Source organism: Epinephelus fuscoguttatus, linkage group LG18 (assembly GCF_011397635.1).
Source record: "Epinephelus fuscoguttatus linkage group LG18, E.fuscoguttatus.final_Chr_v1".
In the NCBI taxonomy this organism is placed as follows: domain Eukaryota; kingdom Metazoa; phylum Chordata; class Actinopteri; order Perciformes; family Serranidae; genus Epinephelus; species Epinephelus fuscoguttatus.
The window spans coordinates 21118842-21135584 of NC_064769.1; the positions used below are offsets into that span (position 1 = coordinate 21118842).

The 16743-nt window shown below is 39.7% G+C and overlaps 1 protein-coding gene across 2 annotated transcripts; it reads right to left on the reverse strand.

The window, feature by feature from the left end:
- Positions 1-1525: 1525 nt before the first annotated feature.
- rbm18 (RNA binding motif protein 18) lies at positions 1526-16689 on the reverse strand. Of its 2 annotated transcripts, none has more exons than XM_049604402.1 (6): positions 16468-16689; positions 15348-15461; positions 9760-9886; positions 8621-8701; positions 5374-5474; positions 1526-2478 (listed from the first exon to the last, which is right to left on the reverse strand). In XM_049604402.1, exons 2-6 carry the CDS (start codon positions 15452-15454, stop codon positions 2295-2297), a joined length of 600 nt encoding a protein of 199 aa, XP_049460359.1. In that variant the 5' UTR covers positions 15455-15461; positions 16468-16689; the 3' UTR covers positions 1526-2294. The 2 variants fall into 2 exon arrangements, with proteins under 2 accessions (XP_049460359.1, XP_049460358.1); XM_049604401.1 differs by having other exon boundaries at positions 8615-8701.
- Positions 16690-16743: the final 54 nt, after the last annotated feature.

The window sequence follows — 16743 nt, forward strand, 5'->3', positions numbered from 1 at the left end:
GTTTAATACATTAATTTCAGCAGTTATGTTCCTCGCTTTCACACATTTTAATGCGCATTATCCTCACGATTTAAGGTTTCGTTTTTGATGTTAAACAGTTTTTTGCTATTATATTTACATTTGTGAAATAAATTCCAAACATTTTAATTCCGTGTGTTGTGTAAAACGTGTGGTATTTAAGCAGAAAAACTAAAGAATAAATCCATACAGTGCGATTTACAGATTTACTTTTAAATTATAGGGCTACATTTTAGTCCATATAGATTATGCATGTATTTTGACACAACTGCTTTAAGCTGTACTAACCAAACGGATTTCACTATCATTAAAAAAAAATAGAGAATATCAGCTAGGCTATTTCTTCAGGAGCCGCTGCAGCTGAAACAAAAACTGACTTTTAACGCAAGGGGCTCCTGATGATTACAGGATGTGTGTGAGCCCACACACCGGTTTATACATCCACGTGTCACTCAGGCCATCCGCAAGGATCCTGCAATTATCTGTAAATCTATAGTGCAGAAATTATCCCGGCACAATAAACCAGAGCTAAATAAATTAAGAGACGACTTCATCATTTTAGAGGAGAAATTAATTTGAAATAATCAATTGAAAATATATTTTAACGAATAGGCCTTTTATTGAAAACAGATAAATACACACATTTCAAAGAAATTATTAGGTTGATCTACAGGAAATATTCTGCAGTGGAGTGATTTAACAATAAGAGATTTTTTTGTTTTAAGTAAAAGGGCTGGCTGATGTAAAGAGGTAGGATTTGATTTGTTCGTTGCGCACGAAATTACGCTCCTCTAGTTCATCTTGTACAATTAATCTGCCGGTCTCCATCCATGCTGCGATGTCTACAGCCTAATATGTTCTTGGTAAACTCTTAAAAACATTGGCTCTGCAAACGGAGCTTTGGTTGGCAAATTAATTCTTTTATGTAAACAATTTCAGACTCCAATTTCACCAACATATTTTGTCTTTTTTTCTGGCTTGTAGAGGGTTTTTATGACCTGCAGAAAAACACAACTCAGATCACATATAAAATATAATGAACACACAGAAATCAGGGACAATTACATTTTAAAATAGATTGTTTTTACATTATATTTTAAAAAAGGCTCTAAAATAATTAAAATGATTTACAGCAACTTTCGACAGACTGCCAAAAATAATTAAAACACTCAATATCCGCCATGTCTGAGGGAAAAAAATGGGCCAATAGAGCATAATGGATGTAATATTAAATAGGATTATTAAATATGGCAGAAAACATTGGGGTATTTGAAATTTACTGATGATTGTGGTCATCTCAATGATTTTTAAAAATTTCTCTTGAATCATGACTGATTTTTTTTAACCCATAGTGGATTAATAGTGCATTTGCATTTAGTAAATTGTCCTCTGAAGTCTTTGCCAGCTTTCCTACATAACATTCACATTTCAAATAATCATAGAACTGAATCCTGCACTTAAAGAGCAATGTGGAGAAACAAAAATGGCATAAAACACGCTGTGGACGTGATATTTAACAGCCTTTAATTGAAAAATTAAAATAAAGAGACTGTAATAAGGGAAATACCAAAACTACACACCACATAAAGTCAGGAAAAAGGATCTGACTGCAGTCGTATCAAAATTGGAATTTTTTTTTAAAAAAAAGCAAACTATTAAGAAAAAGAGCAACATCACACAAAAATACTGCAACTTACAGTAAGTGTCGCTGAGTGGCTTATCATTTGAACTCCATTAATACAAACCTGGTACGAATCTGTGTGTTTCTCCCTCTTCAGTGAAGTCTCACATAAACAAACAAACAAACTGGATTTCACCTTTAAATAAAATGATCTCAAAGTAAAAACACATGTCAAATACAATAAGCGACTCGGCATTTAGACTCTTTAATAATAACATTTCTCTTTCCTGGGCAGCTGTGCTTCATGTGGCTCACAGCTGGATGATTCACCTGCATTACATCTCTGCAAAAGTGAGAAAGCAGACTGATAAGGGATCCAACCTGCACAGCGGTCAGGTACGGGGCATATGTTAAGACTGGATAATAACTGATAACTGGAACCCAAGAAGAACTAAAAACCACTTTTGGTTCCTGTCCATGATTGCTGTGATTACACCCCAAAGAGTCCGCGTCTTCAAAGTATTGTCAAAATTCCCAGATAGGATGTGTATAGTCTTTATAGTATCTAGTGTAGAGTCTGTTTGTGTGTAGGTGGTGGCTGAGGTGTGTGAGGGAAGGAGGGGAGGGGGGTCTCCAGAGTGAGTGGGAGGATGGGTCATCTCCTAAACTTGCGGAAGGGCCTGCTCTGGTTATTGTGGTGTGATTTAGAGTAGGGCTCCCAGCGTTTCCTCTCTGGCGGTTTGTTGTAAACGTATGCCGATGGGCCCGAGTAGTCATCATCTGGATTCTCCTCCATCATCTGGAGCTTGGCCTCAATGGCGCGGATCTTAGCACTCGTACTAGAGGAAAAAGCAGGGGGGGGAGAGAGAGAGAGAGAGAGAGAGAGAGAGAGAGACAAAGAGACAGAGAGACAGACAGAGAGACAGAGAGAGAGAGAGGAGATGTTAGCGGGGAGGCTGAGGGGGAAATACCAGTGCTGGTGCTGATGGGCGAACTAAGTGATGGACAGATCTTGGCTCTTGGCTGAGGGGGGAAAAGGAGAGGAGTATTAGCACTCTTAGTAATGGGAGGGACAGACGCAGAAAAATGGAGCATGCATGCTTGTGCTCTATTTGACATGGAAGAAAATTTAAATGGTGAAACACAATTTGAAGGAGCAAGTGAGAAACAAATTACAGTGCAGGTGAAAAGAAGAGTGAGCGTGAGAAGTATCTAAAAAGCAGCAGAGAGGAAGTCTAGAGGGGGCATCAGAGGAAAAACGGGCAGAAAGAGTGTTTATATTTCCTCTCTCGTTCTGTGTGGAGAGAGTGATTCTGAAGTTTACACTAGAACCGTAGTGTCGGGACTTTTTTGAGAAGGATCCTGATCGCTGATAAGTTGCTGCACACACTGGACTGTCTCAGGAAGAGTTGAAACTGTGAGCACGAGAGGCCTGTTACAGACTTAAGTGCTCCATTTGACTAGTGTAGTTACAGTGTATGTGTATATGTGAATGTAGGCTGTGAGGGTAGCCACAATAATGGAACATGTTAGAAATGGCTTTAACAGGACTTTAACATTTTTTTGAGCTGAAGTGTTGGCCCAGTTGTACTCAGATGAACTCAACATGAAACCAACAAGCCCACAAGCTCTCCAATAATAACAGTTTCAGGACCAAGCTTGAGTTAAAGGGATACTTTGCTGATTTTCAACCAGCTCTGTGTGATAACAATGACAGTAGTATGTGTAATTGAACAATGGTAAACTTCCCCCCATCTTACCAGCGCCGAGATCTTCCTGCTCATCATTGTGCTTGCCACCACGGACACAAAGAGTACCGAAGTGGATTGAGAGAGAGACATCTCAAAAAATAAACCAAGATTCTGTCACTGCGTTGCCCATTTCTCGCTTTAAATGTTTTCAGTAACAAATTTTAGTGTACAGATTGGCTGTAATTTGAAAGTTTGTGAACAGGAAGCGGGTGCCATATTGTTTCCTGTACTGTGAGGTCAAAAATACTAATTAACTAAGCAGTGCTGACAAAATATGAACCAAGATTCTGCCACTGCCTTGCCCATTTCTCGCCTTAAATGTTTTCAGAAACATATTTTAGCTTACTGTTTAACTATAACGTGAGATCATTTGTTGCCAGCCCTCTGCCATATTGATTTCAGACTGAGCAATTTGCATTACGTCACCTCCCAGTGGCAGCATTTATTGGTCCGGTGCAAGTGCCTCAGACATTTTCCTGTTTTCTCTGGTCATGTGGCACCAATTTTTAAAGTATTTGTGTCTTTCTACTGCATAGGCAGTCTAGTTTTATGAAAAGAGCCTCTTTCTTGCAATGAAAAAAACACTTTAAATGGATGTTTTTTTAGGGTAGCCTCTAAAGCGACAAACAATGTCCACACTGAGCTGGCTAAATCTGAAAATGTGATTTTTGTATGACAACAACATCCATCCATACTAGCATTTTCAGATGATTCTATTGCAAGTCTGAGGAATCCCTCCTCAGTTGGTCTTCCTGATGTTTCCTTATCCACTGCGAGGGTCTAAGGATAGAGGGTGTCATATGCTGTACAGACTGTAAAGCCCCCTTAGGCAAATTTTGATTTGGAATATAAGGGGTAAATAAATACAATTGACTTGAAGATCTACATACAAACAAAAACACCAAAACAAAATGAAAATGGGTAAATGCATCCTTCCTCCTTCAGTTTGCATCCAGTAACATCAAACATCTCATGAGGAGTGGGACACAGACTAGATTGTCCGCTCAGTCTCAGCTGGTTAAACCTCTGTTGTCGCCATGCTCTCAACACATTAACTGTTTTTTAATATAGCATAAATGACAGTAGTTCATTAACATATTTAATGCTTCTGTTTTCTAAACAAACATAAAATAAAGATTCAATCGTGGCTCAGAAAAGCTACTGCTAACCAAAGCGAATAGTGATTAGAAAAAAGTGGGCTTTTGTAGCGGGTAGTTGCACTCGTTAGCCAGTATCAGTAAGTTGTCAATATTAGCCAGATGGGCTAACCAATGCACCGTAGCTATGGGCTAGAATTGGCTCAGAAGTCTAGATGCGGCTGCGGGAGCTGGTGATCAGCAACTAATAAGGACACCAGAGGCGGTTAATTAGTGCAGGTACCTTGTATTTCAAAGTGAATATGACAACCCAAAATATTTTGTCTGAACAGGATTACATCATTGTTTTCCATAGTATTCCTCGTCCACACTAAAATTTAAGGCCACTGTTTTCAGATTTACCAATTCAGGGCCCAGCTAATGACTTAATGTGGGCAGAAAAATAACACAGTGGGTAAAAAATATAGATTTAGCTGGTTTAGTTCGGATATACTCTAACACCAAACTGCAACTAACAATTATTTTCATTGCTGATTAATTTGCCGATCATTAATCAATCAGTTGTTTGGTCTATAAAATGTGAGAAAACGGTGGAAAATGTTGATCAATGTTTCCACAAAGCCCGAGATGACTTCCTCCAAAGTCTGGTTTTGTCCACAACCCAAAGATACTCAGTTTAATTACTCAGCTGGAATCAGAAAACTTTGATTTTTTTTCTTAAAAACTTACTGAAACTAATTAACTGCTTATCAAATTAGTTGGCGAATGCTTTAATAGCTGACAACTAATCAATTAATCATTGCAGCTCTATCTAAAAAAAAGCAAAACAAATGGTAGACAAAAGTGTCTGACTGACACCAAGATGCTGTGTGTCTCTGATACCAACCTGAGGTGGTTGGTAGTTACGGGTCCATCCTCTGCCGCCCCGCTGCACGACGGCTCCAGGCTCGGAGGCATCGTCTTGTCGTTACGGAAACCTTCAAACCTCTATGGATGAGACACGTGGCCAAAACAAAATGACCCACACAAACAGTGATGGAAACATGGATGGACAGACAGATGGAGAGAGACAAAGGGGTAAAATAACAGGTAGAAGCAAGATAAGGCTCTTGTGCAGGGAAACGTGGTTATTCTCAGCTAAACACAAAATATTTGCTTAGTGCATCACATGAGTTTCTCTAGACTTACTAAAGACAATACTGTCAAAGTGATCAGACATTTTGGGTACAATCACACCTGCATTTAGAAATATTTTAGTGCCCAGTTTGAACAGGACCACATAACAAGCAGAGAAAAAGACAGATAATCAGAAAAAATTCCTGTGAAGCAGACACTTAGAAACCATCAGCCCTCCTAATAAACATTGACAGCCATTCTCTGAAGAGCCAACTTCAGCTTCCTCCCACAAAATTAAACATTATTAAACTCAAGTATTGATTTTGTTTGTGTCTGCTCAAACAGACAGTAACCAAGCGGGACTATGCGTCCAGCTCATAATCACACCCTAAGGCACGAGGGAGGATAAAGATGGGAGCAGCTGAAGAGCAACAACCAACGTCCGCACTCATTCCTTTCAAAACCACCTTCCAAACATCTCCACCAGCCAACACAGAACTCTTGAAACCTGCGAAGAAAAAAAAAGAAGACAAAAAAGCAAAACAACGGTCACATGATGGGCGAGAGAAAACCCCCCGGCGCTTGGTGCAGCAGCAGCCATTTGCAGGAATGTGATGCTCAGAGAGGGTGTGAATGGTGCTGAATCAAGTTACATAAATGCCCAAAAGGCACACACACAGTTTTACATACTGTCCCAAGAAATAAATAACACGTATAGCCAAGAATAGGTCTAAAACAATGACCATTCCACCAGCCAGGACCCTTCCCTTCCACCTATTTCTAAAGGCATGTAGCTGGAATGCATATAGATCCGAATAGAGCCAATCAGGCCATACTGACTCTGTACAAGAGTCAAAGCTTGAGCTATGGGAACGTTTAAATGTTTTTATTGTTCCAATAGTTGCACTTTTGATTTTAAATGGCCTACACGCTAATAATCACAGTTATTTAAGCATTAAGAGCTTGATTATGGATTAAAATATGTGTTGAATGTGTTACAGCTCATTATGGATACAGTCACAGGAAGGTTGAGTATTTTTTGGGTCAGTGATGTCACATGCATAACAAACAACTTGGCTAAACTGCATATTAATAAATACAGAATAATAGAGTAATGAATTAAGACAAATTTCTATAACTGTTGAAAGAGCAGATTTGGAAAGCCACGGGTGTTTGTGAAGAATTTAGGAGAAACACTTCAATAAACGTTCATCAACGTGATTTCCTCCCTTTCAAAGCTAAGTAATAAAGTCAAGATGGAAGCCTGGAAGTGAGACAACAACTTCCAACGCTGACTGTGTCTGACTCATTTATCCCAGCACGTCACTTCTGTGTTGGAAAGACACTCTTGCTAAAAAAAATAAATCACATTCAACTGGACCTGAGCTGGCCCCACTGGTGGAAAGTTGCTCAAATCTTACTTGTGCAATAAAGATTACACTGTAAAATCCTGTTTTATGTGAAGAGACAGAACAATCGCAGGGTGTGTGTGACAATGTGAGGATAATTTTGATTGACATATTCATCTCTAGTTTGTTGACACTGACCAGAGAGGTTGCTGAGCAGCTGAGCAGAATCAAATTCTTGTGGTGCAGCTTTGCTCATACCTGGCTGATGTGTCTGCAACATCACTTTAGCCGTGCACTGAATCCAAGCATGCTTTAAAATCAAGGCTGTGCCCAAAACTGTAACACTGACTTTTACACTAGCTTGTACAACAAAACCAAATGTTGAATCCTACAAGACTCGCAAATCCTGCCACTCCTTTGTTCAGCAGCTAGAAAAAAACACTAGCACACTGCAACACTTTCTGCTGCACAGAGCTGTTAATCGGCTGCTATGTGCCTAAAGGTTTAGTATGCATGTCTACAGAAAGATAGCTGATTGTTGAGTGTCATTCCCAGGTTGACAAGCTGCATCTGCATTTGATGACCTGAGAATGAGACTTATCAACTATCTTTCTCCAGAATTGCATGCTAAATTTTAAAATGTCATAAATGGAGGCCAAACACTTCTTCCAGTATGTGACGCACTTGTAAAGACAGACAGAAACCAACTTCCTCAAATAAAAGTACAGTTTAATCTTAACACACCTTAACCTGCAGATAAAACATGCAAGATAGAAACATGGTGCAGCTCAGTGATGCAGCAAAACCTCCTCTGGCTGTTGACTTGCAAAGAAAAGTGTATTAAATCCAGGTACTACTCTTGATAGAGCGCTGAATTTAGGTAAAAAAATTCGTAGTAAAAATGAACTGAGGTCACTGGCAAGTGTAAAGGAAGAGCACTGTGAGTTAAGTAGTTATAACTTAATTGCATTTGAGTTGCCCTGTGACACAGCTACACAGACTGGTATTAATTTTGGGGTATAAACAAGATAAATTTTGAGGTTTATGATGGTATAAATAACCAAAGCTATTTTTGGTTGGAATGGTGGATCGAGCCCAGTTACAATGAGCAGATTTATCCTACTACGTGTTGTCTTAGAGGCGGCAGCATTGACCCTGACCTCCTTCTACTATGTGTGTGTGTGTGCGTGTGTGTGTGTGTAGGGCGTGATTCGTCTCTATACAGGATATCCCTTCACCCATTGCCAGTAGGCGGTCTATTGTTAAGAGACAGGCATAGGTTGTGCTGGGATCCCACTGCTCCCCATAAACTGGCTACTGTAGAAGTAACGTGGAATTTTAAATCAGCAGATGCTTATAATCTTTACAACTCAGACTGAAACTCATTTACCCATCATGGAAATTACTGGTTATTTCTCTATTCTTCTAAGCTTCGTTTCTGTCCATGGCAACAGGGACATTAATTACTTTTTTTTATATATATCTCTGCAAGTCAATGATAGCATTTTCTTAATGCACACCCATACAGTATATTTAATTCGTTGCACTACAGCCACAATCACAGTGTCATATATACATGTGATGGATGAGCCTTACTCCATGGAGCCAACAGGATGTATAAGCTTTTCCATCTTATTAAAAGGAACTGAGTTTGACACTTACCCTCACCTGTGCGTGCGCCCAGCGCACGACAAGCTTCTTGGACAAAGCTAGCTTCCCATTTAAACACTGGATCGCCCTCTCTGCCTCCTGCAGACAGTCACACAAACACAGAGGGGAACAGGAGGAAGAGGAAAGGAGAGAAAGGAAGAGGAACAGATTTTTTTTTTTTTTTTTTTTACAATTATGATTAAAAATCAGCCTTCATGATTGCACCCGACTCTTTAAATAATTAGTCCTCACAATAGAGAGATGGCAGAAACAATAATAGTTGATGATGCACCACTCTGCCTGCACATAGACCCTAACTAATATGTGCGTGTGTGTGTGTGTGTGTGTGTGTGTGTTGTATGTTTGAGAGGCAGTGTGAGGAAAAAGTAGTTTAGTCTAATCAAATGAGTAAGAGGCTTTGATGCTAAATTATATTAATGAAGTACTTTTCTGTGTGTGTGTGTGTGTGTGTGTGTGTGTGTGTGTGTGTGTGTGAGTGTCTAAGTGTGTGTGCGTGAGTGTGTAAGATAAACACACATTTCCTCTGTATAATCCTTTTGGGAGGGCTTCATATCCCACTGATAGACACTAGCTGTGAAACAAGATGCTTATCATGATCCCCAGGCTCACTCCAAAACAAATACTGCCTGCTGAACCTGTGGAGCTGAGCGGCCCCCTTTTAAGTCCTTTTTATAGAAATGTGGTCCGCTTTAGTGCGACACAGTCAGGTCCTGACTGCTTAAAGACGGCTAATAAAGTTTTGTGAGGCCATTTGAGTACTGGGACTGTTACTACACTCAATAAACTGACTTTCTTTGTTAAAATACATATGACTGCGAGAGTGAATGTGCAATGATTGATATATCCTTTAATATGCAACATCTGTATTGATCCAACATTCATTTTACTGCCAAAGATGGGAGATTGTGGAATTAAAACTATCAATCTAATCAATTAAAATGAGATTTTTAGTGCTCTTTGCTTAGAGATTAATATTACTTCAGATAACAAAATGATTGAAACACTCTGGACATGCAGCCATGGCTGAAAAACTACTGACAGTTCACAAAATTACATACTGTGGCAAAAATTAAAAGTAATTTAATATAAAATAAAATGAAATATAAAACATTTTAAAATATAAATCTTGTGCGTACCTCTCTGGTGTTGAAGTTGACAAAGCAGTATCCCCGTGGCTGTCCCTCCAAAGGCCCAGACTTATGAAACAGGAAGTCAAACTGTTTCACATTTCCAAACTTCTCCAACAACTTCACCAAGTGATACCTGCCAAGAAAGGATTGTGTGGAAAAGAGCGCAATAAATGTACAGAAAAATAGCACATTTATTTTTTTGTATGTGTTCAGTAAAGGATTCTTAAAAAACATCAGTGAGAACAAGCTTTTATTGAAACACACATAAGACCTATTCTTTCTTATTATTCTTATCTTGAAAACGGCCACATGGATCTGCTCCATATTGTATTTTTCACCCCACAGTCTGTGAATCTGTCAGGTGGTGCTAATGAGAATGACAGCTTTCTCTCCCTGACACCTTTTTAGTAGCGGGCCAGCTGGTGTGGCAGCCCAGTGACAGTAAATCTCTCATTGAGACAATGCTGAGGATACAGTAGCAGGACAATGAGGGAATAAAAAAGAGGAAGCCTCAAATCCCCCCTGAGCACCGAGGTCTGCACAAACAACATCCACTCACTGCGCGGAGCTGCCTGGGACTGTTGGACTGCGAGTGAACATAGATATGTTGTCACTGAAGAGCTATGCAGCATGTGTGAGGATTTGCAGGTTTGCGTGTAACTGACTGCTAGCAGCCATGGGAAAAATCTTCTGACAGTGTGGAAAAGAGCAACGAGTTCAGGGCCACCTGTAGACTATATGCACTGCTGTATTGCTGCAAATACCCAGGTGCTGATTGAATGTTTCCAACGCATGCTGAGCAGCAGGTGCTTTTTTTTTTTTTTGTCAACGCTCTTGTGTAGGAAAGGATTTATATATGCAATATTTTTATTTCTGAGTGTGCAGAATTAGGCATTGTCTGAGGCCTGTTCTTTAATCTGGTGGGCGATACAATGTGTGTCTGCAACTACTATCTTAATTATCGATCTTACTTTCAATTAACCGATTAACTGTTTGTATGGATGCGCTGATACAGATGTCATGGAGATACAGGCTCAAATAGCTGGATCAGGTATCAGTGATAATGGAGCCAATCTACTCAATTAATTTCTATGTTTACATCTGATTACACGTGCGTGCACATCATGCGTACACACACCCACACGTGTATCAGACTGGTAGACTGCATTACGTTCACATTTTATGCATTTGAATTGTTTTATACTGGAAATTACTGTTCATGTTTAGATCAATTTGTTGCTGCATTTCAAAGGTTTCCACTTGAATTGTAATCACTTTAATTTTGACTTGATTTTATTTTTTTTACGAAAATTCTAGTGCTTGTCCAGATATCGCACTGTAACATGTAATTTGTAAAGCCAAATTGCTACAAGCATTTACTCTGTTTTATTTCATTTTAGTCTTTATCGCTACCTCTCTTCATCTCTAGAAATGAATATGAGGGTGAGGGGCTTTATTTGTGATATTCATTATTTTTGCAACCTTCTTTTTTTATATGCGGATGTAGGTCTTTTTATTTTTATTATTATTAATATTATTATTATTTTCTTACTGATGTATTTGTCTTGTTTACTGTTCATATAATTATCTGCATTTACAAAGGATATGGTAACATTGCATTTCAAATATAAAAAGAAAGTAAAAAAAAACAACAATTTAATTTGGTGCACAATTTATTATTTTAATAATAAATGACAATTAAATATATTTCTATATATGTATTCATTTGTTTTACAAAGTTAGGAAAGCAATGTTTAAGTTAGGCATGATGTTTTCTTACAGCGAGGCACACAGGTTATTATCTAAACACTGGTTTAAGATCAGTACTCGGTATTGGCAAATACTCAAAGCTCAGTATTGGACTGAAAAAGTCAGATCGGTCTGTTGCTAATTGTTTGGTCTGCCAGAAAATTGTGAAAAATGTTTCACTGTAATTTCCCAAGACTCAAGTTGATGTATTAAAAACAGCTTGTTTTGTCTGGTTTTCAAATAAAACATTCAACTTAATGTTGTAGAGTAGTACGAGACCCAGCAAATTTTCACATCTGAGAAGCAGAAAGCAGTAAATTTTTGGCAGTTTGACCCAAAAATGAATGAAATGCTAATATTATGTGAGTCTGGTGTCCCTCTACTGGGCAAACTCCTCCACCTGACACAGTTCATTAACAGCACACAGCGTCTTTGTGATTCATTAGTCTCTGAAACCACATGTGAAGAACCTTGTTAAGTAAAAACAATAGATTACAGAAGAAAAACAAAACAAAAAAATCCTGATTGTTCTTTGGCAGAACAGTTTGGTCATATCTCACTGCCCAAATTAATTAATACAACTGGTGGGCATCGTTTGATCAACGCATCTGGTAACAAGCCTTTTTCCCTGCAGACATTTCTGACTTGTCCTTGTAGGAAAAGCACAGGTGTTGGTAATAACATCAATGATGGCTCTGTTATATATTTAAGTGTCCCAGTAAGTCAGGACAGTAAGCCAGCCTGCACAACACCAGGATTGTGAAACTGAAGCAGCCATCTCTAACTTCATTTAAACCACGTGCTTTTCCTACAGTCATGGGGTCAAAATCTCTTCAGACCATAAACAGCAACAACAAAAACAAAACCGAAAACGCACAAACAAAAGAAAATCAATAACCATCTTCCTGTGTTTTTGTTTCGAGTGCTCTTACCTTGTGTGACAGTCCAGCCCTCACAGTGACCCCAGGTGTTTTATTATAACTGTTCAATAGGAGTTGTTTCAGTCTTTTATTGTTTCGTCGTTTGTTATTGTTCATCCCGTCGACACACAGATGACTGTATGACGTTAATGAGCACGCGTGCATTTATGTGTAAGAATGGGTCTCGATGTGGGATGCTGAGGGTGAACCGTGCGTCTTTGCTACAGGTTGTGCTAATGTCTTCCACCCTTCTATGACTCCCTGGAGGGCTTTAGGCCAAAGAGAATTTCTGCTGTTCCCAGACAACACCCTGCAGGCCTCCCATGTGAAGGGGGCTCTGTCAGCAGCAGGCTCATTTACAGTGACGATCTGGTAAAAGTTATCACTTTATTAAGTCTTATCTGCACTCTCAGACACAAATTGCTTGCCTTCACACTTTGTGCACCTCTAAACCTCTGCAACATTGATCAGGAAATAAGGAAGACAGCTATCTAAGTCAATGAAAAAACCCTAAAAAGGTTGTAATGCACTGAAATTACATTTTAATACAGCTATATATTCACATAGATGTGTGTTTGTGCATATTTGTAAATGTGCGGGACACTCTAAGAACATTTTTGGATGCTGTGGAGCTGAACCACAATAGACCGCTCCTCCTGGGGGCTGTAAAAACCCCCGGAGGAAAAGGAGGAGAGGGGGGGAGGAAAGGGAGAGGAAAGGGGGGAGAGGGGGAGTAAAGTTCATTGAGGGGATGTTGATGGCAAAGTGAAAGGTGGAGGAAGAGGACAGGGAAGCCAAAAGAAGAGAGGAGGTGAGGAGCCAGGTAGGAAAGACACCAGGGCTCGGAAGCAAAGAGGAGGAAGGAAGGAAAAGACGGATGCGAGTCCAGTCCAGAAAAAGATAAGACAAAAGGTTTGGTACAGAAAAGTGCAGGTCAGAGGAGAATAACTTTAAGAGAGGAGGAGTTTCTGGCAAGGCAGCTGTCTGCAATTTCTTCATAATTTCATAAAGTCTATGCCTGCAGTATGAGTAAGCTGATGACTATAAGACCTTCCAGGTACACAATTTAAAATGTAAGGAGAGGACCAGAGAGAGAACAAAAAGGGAGACGGTGATGGATTACCACTAATGAGAAATTCCCTCTCTGAAAAGCCAAAAGCACAAAAACATGAATATGTGGTGAAAGCTCCAGTTACACCTGCTGTGTCTCTGCTCAGTGCACCATGCAAGGAAAGATGAAAAAAATCGAACTGAATATTATGATGGATGTTGATCTAACCTCTGAGAAAAAAATTTGGGACGCCATCGCTATTACTGAGCATTTAAAGTAGCAAGAGGATTAGAGTTTTCTGATCATAGAGTTGCTACCTGCACAGAAACAGGAGAAAAATAAAGTTTGCAACACAGGGATGGAAGAAGAGGAAAGTTTGATTCATTTTTCAAAACCACACGCATGGAATAGATTTTTGGAAAAGGCTATGAGTCCTACAGGAATCTTTTATCCTTCTTAGAAAACCTGAGATCAGTCATAATCATTATTGTGAGCACACATGCCAAAATTCATCTTTCAGACAGAGGACACATTACACAAGTGGAAGTGCAGCTTTCTTGCCTCATCACACCCTAATCAATCTAATATTTCATCCTGACCGACCACAGAAAACATCTTCAAAATAAATGAAATATTACACTACAAATTCTTGTCTTGATTTATTGACTTAGCAACCGACTAATAACCAGCTAATACACAATTTAATGTCTTTAATAATCAAAAAACTTTTGCGGATAAAAAAGGTTTTATTAACTATTCATGGTCTCATGTTCTCATATTCAGCACCTTGCATTTCAGGTCTGCATTCCTCCGTTGCACTGAGTTTTGGTTTGGCTTACCGGGACAAACAGAGGGTGTACTTGCATATGCTACCCAGGAGCTAATTAATCTTCCCAATCAGCACCAGGGGCCACGGGCATTTCTCTTGTTTTCCCTCCACACTGTGAAGTAGTGGGCTATTTAAGGAGAGGTATAGCAGAGCAGGGAAAGGGGAAGGAAACGCCTGTCTAGACGCCCACCAGAGCTGCGGGCCATACATTCTCCAGCAGCCCCCACAGGCACACAAACACACCCCTCACCCAGCAAAACGACCTTCTCTCCATCACAATATATGTAGGGGTGTTCCCTCCACACTCACATTTGTAGTTTAGTACATTCAGGAATTTAGCTGCACACACAAACGCAACAACGTACCTATGACGTGTAAAGTGAGACACGCTAATAATGTACACAGACACCTCAGTGTGTTGTAGCCTGCACCGCTACCAGCTGCCACCTAAACATCAACTGTGTACTTACACATGCTCACATACACACACACTCACAGACACACAGCCAGCTCCAAGTTGACACAGAGAGAGTAAACAGGGCAGGTGAGTGAGGAATGATGGCTGCTCCTTAGCAAAGCAGGTCTCCACGCCTCGCTGCCTCTCTTTCACACACCCAGCCCTGTCTGCTCAGTCTCAGTCTGCGATGCACACACTACGCACACAGTTAATCAATCATATATGCACACACAATGCGTTGCCTCTCTGTGAGGCAGAGCCAGGCAAGTTAAAAAGCAGTGCCCCCGGTTCATAACATGGACTGCATCACAGCAACCTCAAATCCATCTGCTCCAAAATCAAAAACTAACTGTGATTTTCATTCAGCTGTCTGGTTTACATGTTTGAGTCTGGAGATTTGTACGTTTGCTGTGAAATACGGATTTGTTTTTGAACGCAGTAACTTTTATTCTCTTATAATGTGATGTGAAATTGTTCTACCATCATAGTGGTTGTTTCAGGTCTGCAAGTGAATATCGAGGTGAACATCCTTCCCAAATGTGGGGGTAAAGTGTGGGCCTGGCTGAAACCAGTGGTGGCCTTACTCACTCTGTAATTTTGGGATCGATATTGCCTATCCACAAGCGGTTTCCGTCATGGGCCACACTCTCTGACATGATGGAGGCATTTTCTACTGTCTCTGCCGCAGACGACATGTGTACTCTGTGGGAGGCAGGAACAGAAGACAGAAAAATTAGGTAGAAAAAGAAAAGGCAGAAATAAGTGTACTTTTTGCATTGCATTTGCAGTTGCATTTGTGTCAGACACTCAGTAGTCATTAAGAAAAGCAGAACATGAAAATATTGCCTTACAAAGAAACTAGACTTATACTAAACTAACTGTATCTCTCCAAGCATTGTGGCTTACATGACTGTTCGGAGGACATCTGGGAAATGAAGAAAAGTTATGAGAAAAGATCTGTCCACCCATTTGACTTAGTGTATGTCCAAATACACAATTACACATCAGCTGTAAGTACAGTACCTATTTATACAGGGTCATTTCAATAAATCAAAAAATCTATAATTTCTTAGTTCACTTGGACAGATTCCCTTCTCTTTTTTGGTATTTAATAAGAATATTGTTTGAAGGTTAACCAAAATATTGTGTCATAGCATACATGTCAAACAGTGCGCTCATTATAAATATAATGTATGTATATATTATGTATATACATGTGTAAAGCAGTGACTCAAATGTGGTCAAACACATTTAAGGAGCAGTCTATATTATGCTAGCACACTGTCAGTATACCTTGTCCAGAAACTGCATGTATAGTTTGGATATTTAGCTTCTCCATTAATTTCAAATAGAATCGGGAATCCATGTAGGTTGGGTAACATTTATTCACGGTGTAAGGCAACCACTTGGTCCTTCAAAATAATGATAATAAAACGGGAAAACTCAAGGCTTCTTATGGAGAGCGTGGACTTGCTTCTAGCTAACGTTAGCTTAGCTACCCGCAGGTTGGTCGATTAAAAATGATCTGAGCGCTCTGTTTACTAATTTTAATCGTGTGTGTAAGATTAATACAATCTCGGTCATTCAGGTGGTGAAATGTTTAAGATCAGTTGACTAAATATATCCACTAAACAGTTAATAGTCCGTTTTGGACGAGCAGTAGATTGCTAGCAGTTAGCTAGCATAGATAGAACCGTTATCACTTTACCTTCTCGAGCTGTCAAACTTCCTCTTTGATAGCGACCGACTTCTTCAACTTAATTCGCTACGGATCCCACGTCGGGATAATTCAGGTATGTCAAAACGTAATACTAATCATTTCAAGCTATTTTTAGGTTTTCCTCCTATGAAACTGAGCAGGTTAGCTAGCTCGAAGGATAAACACTCGCCTTGCTACCGTCTCACAACAAAGGCGCAGGGTGATGCTGTAGTTTGTTTAACTGTCTGTGGAGTCGAGAGGAGGCGCTCGTTTTGGTACTCGGCA

Coding starts and splice junctions, on each gene's coding strand:
- rbm18 (XM_049604401.1), bottom strand. CDS start 15,454: ATGTCGTCTGCGGCAGAGACAGTAGAAAATGCCTCCATCATGTCAGAG. Junction 5,475..8,614: donor GGGCGCACGCACAGGTGAGG/GTAAGTGTCAAA, acceptor TCTCATCCATAG/AGGTTTGAAGGTTTCCGTAA. Junction 2,479..5,373: donor GTAACTACCAACCACCTCAG/GTTGGTATCAGA, acceptor TTTTTCCTCTAG/TACGAGTGCTAAGATCCGCG.